At 40.8% G+C, this 18,350-nt stretch overlaps 1 protein-coding gene and 1 non-coding gene across 3 annotated transcripts; both read right to left on the bottom strand.

Annotated features, from left to right (window-relative positions):
- Positions 1-5,922: 5,922 nt before the first annotated feature.
- Positions 5,923-16,393, bottom strand: LOC101469437 (cytotoxic granule associated RNA binding protein TIA1). 2 transcript variants are annotated; one of them, XM_004567293.2, is made up of 12 exons: positions 16,134-16,393; positions 15,311-15,407; positions 14,986-15,084; positions 14,132-14,186; positions 12,294-12,381; positions 12,010-12,085; positions 11,699-11,807; positions 11,506-11,601; positions 10,252-10,336; positions 9,453-9,591; positions 8,828-8,976; positions 5,923-7,309 (listed from the first exon to the last, which is right to left on the bottom strand). In XM_004567293.2, exons 1-12 carry the CDS (start codon positions 16,160-16,162, stop codon positions 7,171-7,173), a joined length of 1,161 nt encoding a protein of 386 aa, XP_004567350.1. In that variant the 5' UTR covers positions 16,163-16,393; the 3' UTR covers positions 5,923-7,170. The 2 variants fall into 2 exon arrangements, with proteins under 2 accessions (XP_004567350.1, XP_004567349.1); XM_004567292.2 differs by having other exon boundaries at positions 8,828-8,979; positions 16,134-16,389.
- Positions 16,394-16,673: 280 nt separating this feature from the next.
- trnag-ccc (transfer RNA glycine (anticodon CCC)) lies at positions 16,674-16,744 on the bottom strand. The gene has a single exon. It is a non-coding gene; the product is annotated as a tRNA-Gly (tRNA).
- Between the last annotated feature and the right edge of the window lie 1,606 nt (positions 16,745-18,350).

Here is an 18,350-nt window from a genome sequence, read left to right on the forward strand (position 1 = left end):
TGTTCTCCATCACATTTTCCAAAGCTATCCAGTGGCCCAGATTAGAGTCTTTCCTGGGCTGATTCTGGCCCCCAGGCCTTATGTTTGACACCCTTGCTGCTGTAGGAGGAGTAGCAATTCATGTGACATGGACAGACAACAGATGCCATGCGATGGCTTGAGCTCGTTGGTTCTTTGGCGGGACGAGCCAAAATTTGCTGTAAACAGTTAATGCAATGTTTCTTTTTTTAACCACGTGAATTAAAGCTAAACATCTGCACTCCAAAAGCATCTTGACTGCGACGGTGTAAAAAAATGTTGGCACTGCCCAAATACTTATGAACTTAATTGTATGTATGATGCAGTTATAAACTTGTTATGAACCCCCTGTGCAAAAAAATCAGGGGACAAGAAAAGCAATTATTTCCCAGTAGCTTTGGGCTGGGTGGGGTCCAACCCTCAGCTGTGCAGTAAGTCTGCTGTTGCGTATATAACTGAATTAAACTTGAAGGCTCAGGGATGTGAGGCAATGAGGAATTCAGATGTGAGCGGTTAGTTTTTGATGTGCTGCCTTTTTAGATTTTTGAGAAACCTTCGAGGAACACCTCTCTGCTGCCAGTTTGTTCTGCGTATATTAGAACCCACACAGGCTGCGATAAAACCGTTGGAGGTGTTCAAGCAAATTCAATAAAACCTTCAAAAGAGAAAGGTCATCATTTGACCTGCAGAAGTTCATTATCTTCAGCATTCACTGTGGGACCTTTTCAAAGGCTGTACATATGTACTGATTACACACTGATTACATTTCTAAACCTTTGAGTCCTTTTATTTTGATCTTTTCTTACATTAAGGTTTAAGCAAAAGCAACAAATACAAGTTGCGTTAGCACAAGAGGAGCATTGCTCCCATCCTAGCATATACTGTATTTCCCTACCAGTCCTTCCAACACACACACACGATCATCACTGACTGCGTGTGTGACTGTGGTGTGACAGAATGCCTTAATTATGGATTAATTGTGTCATTAGCAGGTTTCTGCTGTTGGCACCACATTGGGCCTGTCAAGGTTAATTACTGGAACATGTTTATTTGCTGTCAGCCACTGCAGCAAGCTGTCACTTGCATGGAAACACAGACAAACACACACGGACCCTGTTCACTCAAACAATTCACAGGGCACCTCTTGTCCCACAAGCCCTTGCCTCTTTCCTCTGAGATTTTTTTTCTGACTCGGCACACTTTGTACAGTGCTCAATCTGCACCTGGGAAAGAAGAGATATGCATTTTTAAAAATGAGATGAAGGCAGCATCCTTTTTGAACACATGGGTCTGTGTTCAAAGCGCTTGTTTCCAGTGCAGGGTTGCCCCATCCTCTACTTACTGCTGCAGGTGACCTACAGAAAGCCTGCAATGTTAGAGAATCTGTGAATCTTATACTGAAAGAACATATTCATCTGCAAGCAGTTGAATTTTGGCAAAATGGGCCGAATTTGTGGTGACTGACTTATATTTTTTCTTACAAGATATACACTCATGATCACCTGAAGTAGGCACACCTTGCTAGCAATGGCAACAGCATCACAGAGTTGCCAGGCAACTCTGACCGGACCGAGGCTTATATCTGCAGGAAATAAGGACTATGTAAAACATCCCCCATTATCCAGCGAAGGTCAAACTTTGAATTCAGTATAGACCACAAACAAAGATAAGCCCAAACTATCAGAACAAACTGGCTATAAATGAAAATGCCAAAAAAACAGCGGTCCTTCTACACCAGGTGCACCAGGTTTTACTATGAGGGCAGATACAGTCTAGTATCGGTTTAAGCAGTGCTGGTGACATTTCCATGGTCAATTTATTTCCATTATTTGCACACTTTGCACACTCACCAAGTTTAATGTCAGTAAACAGTAAAGTTAAGCTGACATGCAGATGGGCAGTTCACCTCTTAGCCTGCCTTTGTCCAGTGTGTTCGCCAGGGTATACTTGGCAACATGGCTTGCACATAAAACCATCAATTATTATATTTTTCTTCAGTATATGTACTGTTAACTGTGCTGAAATAAACAATAATGTGTTTTGGTCTTTGTAAGAGATAGAAGTTAGACAGAAGGTGTTGTTACAGCACAGACTAAGTCCATTTAAATAACACAACAGTATTTTATAAACTGGAGTACTGCTCTCCTTTCAATCCTAGGGCCTGATAGACTCCTGCAGGTAGTCTTTGCAGTGCTTAACCTATGTAAGTGGCTAACATTGCTGCTGACATTTATGCTTGTGCTGGTGCGTTGTGTGTTCATTACCATGTGGTTGTGTCACTGGGTTTTATTTGTTGTTAAAACAAATAAAATGCTGGGACTTTTTTCCCACTTTGGGTGTTGCCTCACATCAGATCCAACAGTTTCAGCAATCTTCCTCCAGGAATTTCTGGCTTTTGTGAGTACTTAAATTGATGCTATGATTATATTTAAATATATAATTTGATACCCTGATTATTATTCTTTAACTGACACACTCAAAAACCGCAGTGGAAAATCGATGCTATTGAACAGATCAGTGACAATCGTCATGGGCTGCGTTGACCCGACGTGTAGTTGCCTTTCTCAGGAGGTGCACCCTAGATGACAAATTATGACATATGGTTGAAAGGGATTTCTGGTCACATTGTAAGTTGTGATGCAGATTCCCTGCAGAAGCAGAACTCAGGCAGAGAAAGGGTTGTGCCGTAGGTTATGGTGTAGGGTTTGGGAGGGGTTTGCAGCTACAGCATAGATTTTGTCATGGATTTCCCGCTGAAGCCTAAATCCCCAGTAAGTCTGCTTTTGGGGTTTGGAAGAAACATTTTAATATCACAATATATTGAGGTCATCATAAAAAATGCATCATATGGATGTCTTGTGTTAAAATAATCCCATATGAGTCATGAAAAACATCGTCACCAAGTTTTTAAATATTGTGTTGTGCATCTCAAGGACATCATATTCTAATGATGGCCCAGTTTTGGCTCTTAAGCTAGTGATTAAAAGTAGCCTTTAAACTAAAAGAAATGTGTATATATAATATATCATGTTAGCGTTTTAAAAAATGAACATTTAACTGATGTAACTAGAGCTGAGACACTAAAGGTTAGAAGGCCTGAACGTGATAAAAGAACATTTACTCTGTCAGGGAGTGGATGTATTTCAGACCTGATGTAATACTTGATAAAAGGGCTGAAACAAAGATAGCTATAAGCTGTTAGATCACAACAGCAGAAGTGTTTTTAAATGTTTAATTAGATCTGTATCCTCGCTCCCACACATTCTTCAGCTTTCTTTAACCAGTATGTGAGTATATTTCAGAGCAAAGAGTGAGCCTTTTGGAATTTTTTGGGTTTTGTTTCGTTCGAGTGCCGCAATAACAGCGGCAGAAAAAGCTGAGAGAAAGGAAGCGGGACAGACAAAAAGAGAAACCGAGCATGGCTGCTTTGATTGATTTCAGCTGTAATCTGCTCACTAAGTCATCTTCTGACATCTCTCTCTCCCCCTCCATCTCTAACAGACTCTCCGTCCATTAAAGCCCAGTCGGGTCCTGGCTGAGCAGCTGTGAAGAGACAAACCATTTATCAGCCTGTCAGCTCTTGCTGCCTGTTATTCCAGCCAGCCAGACTGCATGGCAGTCCAAGACCCAATAACTCAGACTGAGGAGAGCTGGCACCGATACCTGACAACACCCATATGAACATACACATTAGTATATGTACAGCGCTTACTGAAATCTAAAAGACACCTGTAACGTTTGGAGTTTTTTATTAAGAAAAAAAGAGATAAACTTTCTATGTGTGTGTGAGAGAGAGAGAGAGCGTTAACAAGCTCTCACTCGCTCACTCTGATGTGACAGACAGCCATTTGACATGCTGACAGACTAACTGATGGTTCTAGTCACACTGTGCTAAATAACAGCAAAGCAAGCCAGCTGCTCCACAGCAACCTGTAGGAAACATGGACTGAGGGCGCCATCTAGTGCCCAGGCCTTCATTCACAGGCCTCAAGCAGAGAGCCTGCAAGAATTCCAGTTAACTCATTTTAACTATATCGTTTTAGGAATATAGATCACGTGAGTGCCAATACATAATGAGCATCTCAGAATTAAAGGCCTGCGAATTGCTTACTGCACAGTGGAGCTGGGGCTAGTTGAGCCTGCTACTACAGGTCTGTGACCCGTTTTGTTTTCTGATAATCTAGCTGCCATATCACACCGTTCTGCCAGTTAAGAATGCATATGAAGTCACTGGTACCAAAGTCCAAATTCAGTTCAATTATATTCATATAGCACCAAATCACAACAGTTGCCCCAAGGTGCTTTATATTCTAAGACCCTACAATAAGCTGTATAAACAGCTTACACAGACCCTTCAGGACCTGTGGTCCATTTGGTGTCTAAACTTGGATATAAGGAGCTTTAACCACAGACAGGCGGCACTGTTTATGCAGTATTAGCTTAAAGGTGTAGCCAGATCACTGTTGTGACGAGTGCAACTTACAGTATTAAATGTAGCATGAGTTTCTAAATGTGTATTTTTCTGTGATTTTGTTGTTTTTTTGGTAAACAGTCAACTCGCTCAGCAGCACCGTGGTGGAGTGAACAGTGCTGTAGCCTCATAGCAATAAAACATCAGGTTTTAAAATACCAGCTAAGAAGCATCAACAGGCAGCTTATACAGCATTTCTCTTCCTAATGAAAGATCAAGTTTCACTGGTATAAACTGTTGGTTGTGTTGATGAAACATTACTAAGGTGTGTAACCTGACAGTTACAGTGTGGCGACAGAGTACGTTTCCCATTGAAACATAAATCCCCAGCAAGTCTTTGCATTGTGTTTTCAGGGTTTCGAACAAACATCACTTTCTGAGAAAACACATGGTTGTGCTTTAAAAAAATAAAAAAATAAAAAATAAAAAATCACTTACAAGTCAAATGTCCTCTGACAAACTGTAAAAAGCTCCAGCCAGAAGGTGGTGGTAGAACTGTGGGAAATCCTTTTTGTTTTATGAACTGGAATAAATGAGATGCTTTAATGAACCGAATATTAAAAGTCTAACAGACAACCTGAATGCACAGTTTGTTTTTTTTAATTAAAATTCAAATGTATCTTCAACTTTTTTTGTGCTGAAGCCATCTTGGCTGCGGCTCTGAAGGTAGAGCAGGTTGTATACCAACTGGAACATCTCTGGTTTGATCCGTGGCTGTTCCAGTCTCAATGTGGAAGTTATTGTTAAGCAAGACAACTGCAACTCCAAGTTGCTCCTGATACATCCATCAGTGTGTGTTAAAAAAAAAAAAAGTGCTGAGGTAAATGAGGATTGTAGTAACAGAGCGTTGTACATGTAAAGTTCATTTTCTTTATGAACTGTAACATTTTATGCACGAAGTACAATAAAAATAAAGCTTTAAGTTCTTTTTTTTTAAGCTCTAGTTTTAGCTGCAGTGACTGACTTACTGTAATATGATTCTAAAAACACTTGTGTGCTTCATTTTCACCTTTGAAGCCATTAAGGGTTTTGCGATCACATGACCTGATTTATGTTTGACCACGTTTCTACATTTTGGTGAGATATCTGTTATCTGTGCGCTTTGGCACCAAATAAAGTTCCTCTGGTTCAGCCGGACAGAATCTAATGTCTTAAACACACAAGGCTGCAGATGTTAGAAGATTAAAGCGGCCGGTGGCTTAAAAAAAAAAAAAAAAAAAAAAAAAAGATTTGGCTGAACTGCGCCATGATACAGATCAGCAGGTTTTCTTCTTAACAAATATGGTCAAGTACTGGCAGGCTATAAGCAGCAAGACTTTTACAGATGTTTCGTGTGATGTGCTTAGAGTTTTGGACACAGTTGCCAAGATGCAGTATTTCCATTTGATGCTCTAATATGACCGAATAAACAAAGGGGGGAAACAAACACAAAGTGTGGTTTATGTGCATTAGCATTTTAATTGGACAAAGCAAGAAAACATTGATTACAGTAGCAGAGTCATCAGTTCTCAGGACTAACACCTTTCGAAACAAAAAGGTCTGAAAAGGTCTGTAGGCACTGCCTAATTAAAAAGAGTATCTTGTCAGCTAAAAGAAACCAGCTCTATAAGGCAACAGTTACACAATGTAGGCCTCTCCATCTCTCTGGCAAAAAGAGCAAGTGTAAAGCTGAATACACTCAGATTTGTCTGATATAAAATACTGGCGTTTCAATAGATATTTAAAAAAAAGAAGAAAAGAAACATCAGAAGTGTCAAACATGTTCACACTTTAACGTTTGAATCGTGTTAAATTTTAAAGTATGCACTGCATAGCAATGCTGTCTTATCCCTGCATGGAAGAGTCGCGTGTTGCACTGTGCCAGTGTCACCTTTGATAGTGCCACTCTGCTACGTACAATGTTCGAGTTAACTGTCGAGTTATCAAAACAAAAAATGAAAAGCAAGCACCCACAGTTAACAGTAGCATTTTACTTACATAGTTTCAAATGAATGGATGGCTATTTACACGTGGCGAAAAAAGTTTTGAGGCTGTCAGAAAGATATGAAGGAGAAATGGAATGCAAAAAAGAAAAGAAAAAAAGAAAAATGCTCTTGGTAGTCAAATTTTTCTGGGAAATCCAAGAGAGGAAAGAACTGTGCAATATTAATCTGCCCTTACAGAGAAACAGCAGTGGCAACAATCCCTGCAATTGTTTTTAATCCAAGAGAAAATTAGAACAAATTTCCATTCCTCAGATAATTAAGGATCATAACTTAGCATGACTCAGTTCCAAAAAAAAAAAAAAGAAAAAGAAACCTCTCAGTGGTCGAGAGGAAAGAAGTGAAAATGGAGGCAATCTGTAAAACCCGGGAAAAAAAGAGATTCTCCTTTACAGTTTTATAATTCATTTACAGTTAACTTAAAAATGGTAAGAGCCCTGGTTCATGGACAGTCTTTCCTACCACAAATGGTGTAAATACCTGTGTGGGTCAAACTGCTGCTCCCTGGCTCCTGTTACCTCAGCCCACCCCAAGAAATCCCATTTACATCTCCACAGAAGTCACCCTTCTCATTAGATTCCACATCCCAGTAAAGTCTCAGTCCTGCCACAAAATGGAGGCAGTGTTACACAGCCCCGCAGGGCACCGTACAGCCAGCAAGAGGCTGATGGTTGACAAATCTCCCACCCTGCCCACTTATCAGTGTGTGGGGTATCCTGCGGCTCCCATACCGGGCTGGTTGGCTAGCATACTCCCATTCAATCCCTGTGTAGGCTCCATAACCCCACCGTTACTGATGGCGCTCATGCCAGTCCACCCAGCACTGGCCGGTAAGTGACTGCAAAACAAAAAAAACGAGGTAAAGAAAGACAGAGAGAGAGAGAAAAGACAAAATGCCAGCAGGTTAGAAGAGACAAGGCGAAAGGGAGCCAAAAGAATAGTCTGTATTAAAGCTACTGGAATCTGGACAGGCTAGAATGAGAACAAGAAGGCAAACAGAGTTATCAGAGGTTATAAGGGCGGGGGTGGGGATTCAAGCTAGATGAAAACAATAACAAAACAAAAGAAAAAAAAAAGTGGAGGGCTTTTGGTTGGGGTGGGGGGTATCAAAAGGAATTTGATTATACATGGGTGGATAAGCAGACAGAGAGCATACAGGCTAAGTCCAGCAAGCTAAAGATTCCTTGCTAAACCCCCGACCCCCCTCCCAACTGCTGGTAACTACAAACCCTGCTGTAAGCAGCCTACAGACTGATGACAGTGCAAGCACATTCATTTCTCTAAATTTGGCCACAAAGTATAACAAAGTAGCAAGTTCTCACCCGGTTTTCACAGGCTTTCTTTTTACTGCTTCTGTGGTTCAGGCAATAAAACTAAAGGTAAGTTCAGAGTGGAGATTCAGCGTGGAGACGCAGGTTAAAGTTCATCTTCAAATTTCAAGTCAAGAGGTGTAACCTCTGTCTGAACAAACTGCCCTGAACAGTCAAAACACACTGAGCCCACATCTGCCTGACACTTTAGTGCAGAGTATTTAGAGAGCTGTTCACCACACATGTTAGATTATCAGCAACTTGAGGCCCGTCCTTTATTAATCTTGGGTGCACAAAACATCACTGCACATAAACTGTCCAGATAAAAGCAAAAGAAGGTAACCTGCACATCATATTCGACATTTCCAACATAACAAACAACATCAGTGAGGGGGGAAAAAAAAAAAATCAGTGAAATCAAAAAGAAACATGTAAAAAGCTACAACAAAAGATCAAAACAAAAACAAAACATGCAACAACAAAAAAAGGAACAAGTGAAGAATATTGAAGATGTCCGTACACAGAAAGTGAAATGGATTCATCATCGGCGAGCTATCCCAAGAAGAGGATGGCAAGTAAAGAATAAGAAAAAACCCTCAGCTCTGAGCATGTGGGGGGGTTTTTTTGCATTTAGTCAATTACATTTTAAAAAAACAACTCAAAAATTTTACTTTAAGCAGTTTTTCGTATGTCCGATGCTCTGAGCCATTATGGGCTATAAATCAAGTGACAACACATTTTGGAACAAAAGCTTTCAGGTTTTACGATGAACTATGTGCACAGTAACTATACACTGAAACATGATTACCCTCAAATCTTGAGTTCAGATTCTTTTTTTTTTTGGTGGTGGGGGTCTGTTTATTTCTCAATCTTCTGAAGTTGGCAGGCTCGTGAGGGAAGGAGGGAAGAGGTGGGGGGGGGGCATTGGAAGGCAGAGGGAGGTCATAGCTCCCTCCTGTGGCCAAAGCTGGATCTCACTGGCCTGGTCTTGAACTGATGGTGTTGGAGTAGGAGGAGGCAGAGAAGAGGAGCCCTGTGCTACTTACTTGAAGCCCTGCTGGTTCCAAGCCTGCCCGTAGACACCGTAGGTGGGGACCTGCCACCCATTGGGGACATACTGGCCAATCTGGGGCCCGTTGCCGTACCACTGTCCCCACTGGCCATAAGGCTGGGCTGCAGCAAAGCCCATCTTGTTCTGCTGCAGGGTATAGCACAAAAAAGGATAACTTCAGAATGGTTTAACAGCAGCAGATCCCACAAAGAACCTTGCAGAATCTATTTAACAGTGGCATAGCTGGCATGGCTTTTTATTTGTTAAATTAACCACTTATTTGCATATCAGGTACAATATTAGATAAAGCTGTGAGGTCATTACTGGTGACTTTTTCTTCCTGCTTGGGACTCCTGCAGGTGACCATGTTGCAATAACACAAGCCAATGGGTCACTTGCCCGAGTACATCACAGTATCTTAAATATATCAATTTCATGTACAGGATACTCAATTATCCCCATACTTTTTGTAACACTCACATACCCTCATATAGCAAAAAAGCTGATACTTGAGCTGAACTAGAGCAAGACATACTGCAGCACTATTTGTTTGGTGTTCTTTGCCATACCAAGTCATTATGTAATGCTGTCCCTCTTACTACAGTTCATAGGACCCTTACTTGTGGCACAGGCATCTGCTGCATGGAGTTCATCATGTCTGGGGTCTCTTTACCCCAGTAACATTTGACTATGTGCCCCTCTATAGACGAGCCATTCACAGACACAATGGCATGGGCTGCTGACTCATGGGAGTTAAACCTGGACAAACAGAGGGAGAGAGAGAGAGACTAAGGAAACGCTGAACATCATTTCATAAATATCCACTCAGCAATGATGACCACAATGCATGTGTTTGTTAGCAAACTGAGAGGGGGATAAACCATTAGATTCCTTGGCTATTAATGGCTAAACTACTAATAGTACAGTAGACATCTAACATTCATCATGGACTAGAACTGATACAAATGTGTTGCAGCACAGACCTGTAAACAAAATCTGTAGGTGTATGTGATGCATATACGTCACACCATTAAGACATACTCAGTGTCCACAGCAGTGCTGCTTTTTGCTTCCATTTAGTGCTACTGCTCTTGCAGTACAGTTTATGAACCCACTGGAACAACCCGTTTTATATTTTCTCTTTATGTTAAGTGTTTTGGTGTTTTCCTTCTTAATCATGCTAACTGGTGCACATCAAGTTCCCCTGTTCAGGGCAATAAAGTGAACAGAACAAAGTAAAAATCTGTACTCCAGGCTGCAAAAAGTAATCACAATTACACTTGTCTATCATTATGACCAGGGCCGGGGGATCAAGCTCATTCCAAAGAGTTCATTAACCTTTTCTTTCAGCTGTAAACCTTAGCATCACCGTTTGATCAAGCAAAGAAATGAAGAAGAAAACAGAAAACATCCACATACCTGACAAATGAATATCCTTTGTCAGGAAAAACTCTGACTTCCATGATTTGTCCAAAGGGGGAGAAGGTCTGTCTCATTAGTTGCTCTAAAAGACATAAATAATGAGACTCTTAGAGACAGTTTCTGTAAGGGCTGTGTCCTGATAAAGTAACTGCTACCCAGGATACATGTGGATATGCCACATACAGGTGGTCAGCACATTTATAATCAACAAGCAGAAACTAATAAACAGACTGGGCTATGTAGCTATACTTTACCTTTTCCAGCAGTGAAAAGGTAAAGTATAGTATTTCTATACCTACAGTGTAGTTATAGAGTACATCACATGTCTCTTTCATTGAGGTAAACACGATCTGAAAAGTTTATTTTGGGACAAACTGATGCTTTTCTTTTTTTGTTAAATCTCTGCATTTAAAATGAAGCATGTATGACTATGTTAAACTCACTATGAACTCTAGCAGATGCACTGATGCTTGAGCAGCTTCTTTGAATCTCTCTGCGCTTACTAATAAATATATACTCATTTTAATAATAAAGATTTGACAACCAACAGCAAAAAGCTTTGGCTACCATGGGTAAAGACATTTATGTATTAATTCATAAACTAAATTATGCTTAAAAATTTCCACAAATCAGTAGGACTCCTGAGCAAAACAGTTAAACTCTGAGGTCTATTTATATCAACATATTTGCACTATAGGATTGGGAAAATAAAGAAAGAAATAATTGAAGAGCTCAAGAGCTCACTTTGGCAGCAGACCAGTTCTTGTCTATCACCTACATGATGCTAGCAGCGTTAGCTTGAAAGCTGGGCAGACATTATGCAAGCTTTATTTTACATGTTGGCTCCAAATAAATGTTGAGTTTTAAATTGCCTTCCTCCACAACCAGTGTCTCCTTTGCTCACACAGTGATGGGTTTAATTAGCCTGACACTGAGGAAATCACACTGATCATAACTACTAACTAATTTAATGGCTCATTCGGTTTTGGATAAGGTAAAAATATGCCCTTTTTCAATCTTCTTGCAGTACTGAACATGATGTAAAACCAAAGTTCATACCGAGCAGTGACATTTGTGTATCGTTAAACTCGTATAGGGGTGAGGCGTTTTGGGTTTTTTCCTGCTTTGTTTGAAAGATCATTGACTAATAACGAAAAGCTTAAATATGAGCAGTCATATCCATCTGAATAGCAACAGATCTGCTGTAATTATCATAGTTATGTTGTCAATGGTACTCATATATTTCATTACCCGTCAGTCCTGTGCTGACTCCACCACAATACACAGTGCAGTTACTGGGGCTGGACTGATTCACTACCTCATCAAAAGAGAGATGCTTGGAGTTATCTGGTGAGAAAAGACAAGCTTCTGTTAATGAATCCATCATCCGTACATATAAGGACACCTGTAAATCTGCATATCTTACAAATCCTGTATAACATACTTTCATGGGTGGTCTTTGGGGCAGGAGGCTTTCTTGTGGCCCAGTTAGTTCGAATCTGTCTGCCTCCTAACCACTGCCCCCCCATGTGCTGAATGGCATTCTCTGCATCCTGGAATGAAGAAAAATAATCTTATTTCATCCACTGGGAGTCTTAACATGAAATCTAAAGTGCACCTCTGCAGAAGCACTGCAAACAAACCAACAAGCAATCTATGTGAAAATGTTAATATACAGAGAGAGAGAATTCGTAGACACAAAGTGTTTCCGAGCCTCATTAACAGCAATATTAAACTCACATGACGCCTACTTACCCATTTGTTAAAGAAAGACACGAAGCCATAGCCTTTAGATTTCCCTGTAGCCATGTCTTTCACAACACGAGCATCTCTGCAGACAAAAATCACCAAACAGCAGCTTGTCACAAACATTCAGCACAACCAGAAGTCTCTGCTGTAAGAGGACTAGCAGGTCTCTAAATAAGACAATGGGCCCTCTCCTCTGCCTGAGATTTATTTCATTCTTTTCTCAATATATCTAAATGGCAATATGTGTTAACCCAGACTTGATCTTTGATAGTAAACAGTTTGAAACTTACGATATCCTGCCAAATGGACCAAAGGCAGCTTTGACGTCTTCTGTGGTTATTTCTGGGCTGAGGTCGCCAACAAAAACATGAAAATGATCTATTTGGGAGGAAAAATGTGGTTTAGACCCGCTGTGCATTAGGGCTGAACGATATATCGCATTTGCGATAATATCGCGACATGATCAAGTGCAATTTTCTAACCGCAAAGGCTGCGATTATACTGCGATTATATTATACAATTCATGGGCTGCATCCTCCTGAGGCCGCATTTGTAGACCGATTACGTCACAGCGACGCGCCGAAGGCTGTCCAAATTACTACCATAGCCCAGAATTCATAGCGCGGCCCAGCCAAACTCCAGTTTCCAGCAATGGCGGTCGCTACTAAGTTTTAAAATTACTCATACTAATCTTTCTGGGTCACAAAATAAACTTTTAACATATTTTCAGGCGAGAAAGTAGTTGTGTAAACATCAAATATCTGCTCGGTTTATCAAGATATCCCATATTTGCAAAAGTGCTTCGACGTTTTCAGAGGCGTCTGCTACCCACCAGCTCGACAGCTAGCCGGGAGCTCGAGGGTTACTGATGCGGCCGAGAACGGCACAACTCCCGGCACATCATTTTCAGATCACCGCGGAGTTTCGCTGCTCGGGTTAAACGTAATATACAAGTCACTTAGACAACCTAAAAATGTTATTGTTGGGCTTTTTTCAGTGTTTTGTTTGTTCGTGAGTAAATCGGTTTGGCTGAGATTAAAGTTATTAGATTAGATAAAATAAAACTTTATTAATCCCCCGGGTGGGTTCCTCCTTGGTTTTCACACAGCTGACTAAACGTCAAACAGAAAACTTATTAAACAGAAGTATGAGACAGTCGAGAATTTACACCAGTGTCTGGTTATATTTTAGATAGCAAGAAGCAGACGGCCGAGTTTATTAAACTCCACCGAGACAGCGGTGACGCTAATCAGAAGGCTAGACCGTCCAATTTCACGCCTTTAAACTTTAAAAGCGTGTTTGTGTGTGTGTTTATACAATTGCTATTATGTTTGCACTTTATGTGTAATGTTACTGACTGCAGAGATCAGTAAGATGTGTGTATTTTTTATTTATTAGTTTTATTTATTTAATATTATTTTTTAATTGAATGACTGTCTAGTAGTTCACAGATGTCGAAAAACTGAGTGTGGTAAAGCCACTGATTTTTTTTATGTATATTTCTGCAATCTGCACATTGTACTGACTTTCATTTTAATGTTTACACCAGGGTTCCTTGTCAGCACTTTATGCTCAGATGTTTGTAAGCTAAAAATAAACTATTGTGTATGTTCAAATATACTGTTGTGATTGAAGAAGTTAAATAAAAATGTCAGTCATCAATTCATGCATCACCTCATGTCATCATAACAGAGGTCTGTCTTCCAGGAAAGAACAGTTTAAAATTAATGTAATATAGTATTGGCCATACTATATGATGTATTGCTTGTCTTTGTTTAATAATACAGAAGACAAATACCTTAAAAAATAATCGCATATCGCATCGCAATCGCAATATTGGGGCAAAAAAAATCGCAATTAGATTATTTTCCATAATCGTTCAGCCCTACTGTGCATTAGAGTACACACTCTGTTTCAAGCTTTATACTTTCCAAGAACCTTAGTTCCTATTAGAGACCGCTGATTGCTATCAGTTTGTTAACAGAGGAAGGACAAAATAAGCATAAAATCAATCAAAAATGAAATGCTTACGTTCTGCAGTACTTATTCAGCAATATTATCACAGGGACTCTTTTAGTGTGTTCAAGTTCAAAACTTCACTTCTTCATATACAAATAGTTTTACTTACTACTTGTGTCTTTTTTCTGGCTGGTTGGTGTCGTGGCCCAGTTGACTTTAACTTCCTGTGAGAAGAGCGGAGAAAAAAAGAAGGCAGGTGGAGTATGTTTACAATATACAGTAAAACCTGGTAATCTCCAATACACAAGTTAATTAAAAGCCAATTTTAAATTAATTGTTTGTTTTTTTTATTTTAAAGCTGATCTTGACTCCAAATAGGCTTTCAATAACCTTAAGGAAAGCTATGCATTTTTATAAAGCCCGCAATATAACAATGAATGATTAAATGAATGATTTAATATAATATGTTAAATATAAATAAAAATTCAAATAGAATATAATGCATACATCTCATCTAAGCAGACTGGTCGCTCAGCACATCTATTTGACTTCTAGGTTAAAGTCCCAGCACTGAACTCATTACTACACCATTCCTGCACCACTTTAATATTCTTTTATCAGCCCCTGGGGTCTCTTAAATGTTGCCGTTTACAATGTTAATTATTTCCTCTATTGTTCTAGATTGTAGGGCTTTATCAAGTTCCTCTGTTTTAGAACACTGTATTAAATTACTGCACTCTGCTTAAAATATTGAAAGCAGAGAGCTCACACTTAACAAAAGAACTATGTAGATTTCCTCAACATAAAGACTGAGTGGCCTGGTGGAACCAGTTTTCATCATATAAAGAAACTGTCATCAGTTGATCAAGTAGCCACCCCTTGTCATTTAGAATATCTAATCAATATTATATGGAATACAGAAATCCACTAGTTTTTCTTTCATGTTAAAAATAACTTTTTTTTCCTCACATTTTCCACAGCAGCCCACCCATCCCCACTCACCCTGTAGATACGATAGCTTACCTTACCCATTATTTTCCTTCCATTCATAGCTGCCAATGAGGCAGCAGCATGCCTGTGGTCATAGAACTCCACGAAGCAGTACGGATCATTTCCAGCTGTCTGTTAATGGGAAATCAAGACTGATTTTAAGTCAAATATTTAACCACTAGAGAAAATAAAAATCACCTAGTATAGATGGATGTGAAAGGTCCGATATAATGGATTACAAGAAGAAGAAAAAAATGACACACTGGCCGAGACTTCCACAAGCAGCGCCATAACCGCTCACGCCACTGCTGAAAGACAGCCACACCACACTGTATACAGCAGAGACAATAGCACTCACATCGACTATCATTTTACAGCTCTTGCAGGGGCCTATCTGTGTGAAGACCTGCAGAATGAGGGGCTCGGTGACATCCCTGGACAGATTCCCCACATACCTGCAAAAGGAGAGAGATGGGGGAGTTGAGCTTTAGTCAAACAGGAAGTAGCATGCAAACAAAGGCTAGTTAACCAGGCTAGCTTACAACCCACAACAATGAATTATAGCAACATAAAAGCCATAAATGAATTGGAACGAAACATTGTCGGGGACAGTGTGTGCTTTACAAAAACAGTCAGTGATTTCACCCCCTCACTGGAGATGTCCCACGCCGTCTCCACGAGCGTTGACGTGGCTTGTCCGCCAGCTAGCTAAAGATACCGCTAACCGGTTTACGGGCCTCGAGCTAAGTGTCTTGGCAGCTAGACACTTTATAAAATACTATCCTTGTTGTTACATTTTCGCTAAAGTGTTTACACTATCAATAAAACAAAGCGTTTTATTTTAGCTATCATTGCACGCAAAAGGGAGTACTTTCGAAGAACTGACTTGCTAGATGTGTTCGAATGTTTAGGAGGTGCTAGCTAGCATTAGCTAACAATTCACTTTCGTTTGCAAGGAAATTAAGGTTCCGTCTATTTATCCAAATAAACCCAACAAACAAGGAGCTACGTGTGTTGTATTACATCCATGAATTGTAGTATATAATAATAGAAATGAAACACCCTTAATGACGAGGTTTAAAGGCTTTTAATTGAAACAACAACGTGGAAATATTTCGGACGCGCAGCAGTTAGACGAAGCCTTCCCGTTCCAGGGTATAGACAAGGCCGCTGATACTCACAAGGTTCTGGGTTGATCGTCCTCCATCATCAAGGTTCAGTGGTTTCGTCCTGAGATAGCTTTAATCCAGTGACATACAAATGGTTTGTGCTGAACTTAGCGACCCGAACGTAAAGACTAAATCTACTATTTAATAATATATCTGCGGTCGACTCTGCTCTCTCTGGCACACACCGCAGACAGCCTCAGTCTGATGCAAACAATAGGAAGTTGAAGATGGCGGAGGAGCAGCGTCAGCAGCGTCAACCTGCGCGCTGAAATTAAGCCAAAATCAAGCGCTCCTGCTCCCACACACAAAGATGCGCCCCCGCATTTTTATTCTATACGTATGGTTAATACAGGCTTTGAGGAACACATTTTTATTTCTCAGTTCCTGATCATTGCTCAATCCGCTAAAATAAATAGAGCCATCTGGAAATCATATTATGTGAGTAGTAGTCACGATGAAACGTCTAAATATTTTAAAGGGTACATTTGACTGTCAAACATTTTGATCACATTAAAAATGTCTTGAGATTTAATCGCCGTTGTAAAAGAGGCGTGCGCCGCCCGGGAATCGAACCCGGGTCGCAAGAATGGGAATCTTGCATGATACCACTACACCAGCGGCGCTGCTGAAGAGAGGTCCGGGAACGGGATATATGAAGGCTGCTGAATCAGTTGATGTTTATTGAAGGGAGAGGTAAATGTCGTCAATATGATTGAAGACGTTGCGGTAAGTTTGCTTGTCCAAAAAGCAAAAAAAGAGATTAAACCAAGATTGAACAACAGTCAGAATTAGCAGAGTGAGCAGAGCTACTGTAGCTCGGTTTATGGACTTGAATTAGGAGGGATAAGAAAAGTGACAGCAATTGACTGCAATCTGCAATCTACTGACATCTAATGGTGAGATTTTACACGCTGTAACTTTAATAAAAATAGAAAATAATAAGTCACCTCCTCTACAAAGATGACATCAAGGTGTATGCCAAGAGTGAACAAGACATCGATTCACTGATACACACCACCAAGATATACACCAACGACATCAGAATATTGTTCGGACTGGAGAAGTGTAGTCCGATGATAACAAATAGAGGGAAGGTATAGAACTGAGGGGATCGAACTACCAGAAGGCAACATTGCAGACACTGAGGACAGTTACAAGTACCTGGGGATCCCACAGGCAAATGGAAACCACGAAGAGGCCGCTAGGAAGGCTGCAACCACCAAGTACCTGCAGAGGGTCAGGCAAGTCCTGAGGAGTCAGCTGAACAGTAAGAACAAGATCTGGTCTATCAACACCTACGCCCTACCCATGATCAGGTACTCTGCTGGGATAATAAGTTTGCCAAAGGAGGAGATAGAAGCCACTGACATCAAGACAAGGAAAATCCTTACCATGCATGGAGGGTTTCACCCCAAGTCCACCACCCTGAGGCTGTACGCCAAGCGGAAGGAAGGAGGCCGGGGATTAGTGAGTGTCAGCACCACGGTCCAGGAGAGACAACGAACATCCATGAATACATCCGGAAGATGGCCCCAACTGACCGCATGCAGACAGCAGAAACCCAAGAAAGAGGACAAAGAGGAGGAAACATCATGGAAGGACAGGCCCCTGCACAGTGTGTACCACCGGCAGATAGAGAAGGTGGCTTACATCCAGAAATCCTATCAGTGGCTGGACAAAGCTGGACTGAAAGACAGCACAGAGGCACTAATCACGGCAGCACAGGAACAAGCTCTGAGCACAAGATCCATAGAGGCTGGGGACTATCACACCAGGCAAGACCCCAGGTGCAGGCTGTGTAAAAATGCCCCTGAGACAATCCAGCACATAAAAGCAGGGTGAAAGATGCTAGCAGGCAGGGCATACATGGAACGCCATAACCAAGTGGCTGACATCTGTGCCGATTGCCAAATATGGCCTGGAAGTCCCGAGGTCAAAATGGGAGACGCCCCCAAGGGTGGTGGAGAATGACCGAGCTAAGATCCTGTGGGACTTCCAGATACAAACAGACAAAATTGTGGTGGCTAACCAACTTAGTCCATACAAATGTGGATTCCATAGAGGTAGGTGGGGTAAAGATGAGTGAGAGTGTAAATGGTGTGAAAGTGATGGGAGTTGTATACACTAACAAGCCAGATTCCATGACTGCCACTTGAAATCTTATTGAAGAAAACACATTCAGCTGATCCCACCTAAAATCAGTTCAGTTACCCTTCAGGTAGCCTTCTT

Source organism: Maylandia zebra, linkage group LG12 (genome assembly GCF_041146795.1).
Source record: "Maylandia zebra isolate NMK-2024a linkage group LG12, Mzebra_GT3a, whole genome shotgun sequence".
Classification (NCBI taxonomy): Eukaryota; Metazoa; Chordata; class Actinopteri; order Cichliformes; family Cichlidae; genus Maylandia; species Maylandia zebra.

Bases quoted from the DNA above. Each gene is read 5' to 3' on its own strand.
- LOC101469437 (XM_004567292.2), bottom strand. From the start codon at position 16,162: ATGATGGAGGACGATCAACCCAGAACCTT. The intron at 15,085-15,310 runs GTGAGTGCTATT...TCCCATTAACAG, and splicing joins GCTGTAAAATGATAGTCGAT to ACAGCTGGAAATGATCCGTA. The intron at 7,310-8,827 runs GTAAGTAGCACA...TTTGTTTTGCAG, and splicing joins TGGAACCAGCAGGGCTTCAA to TCACTTACCGGCCAGTGCTG.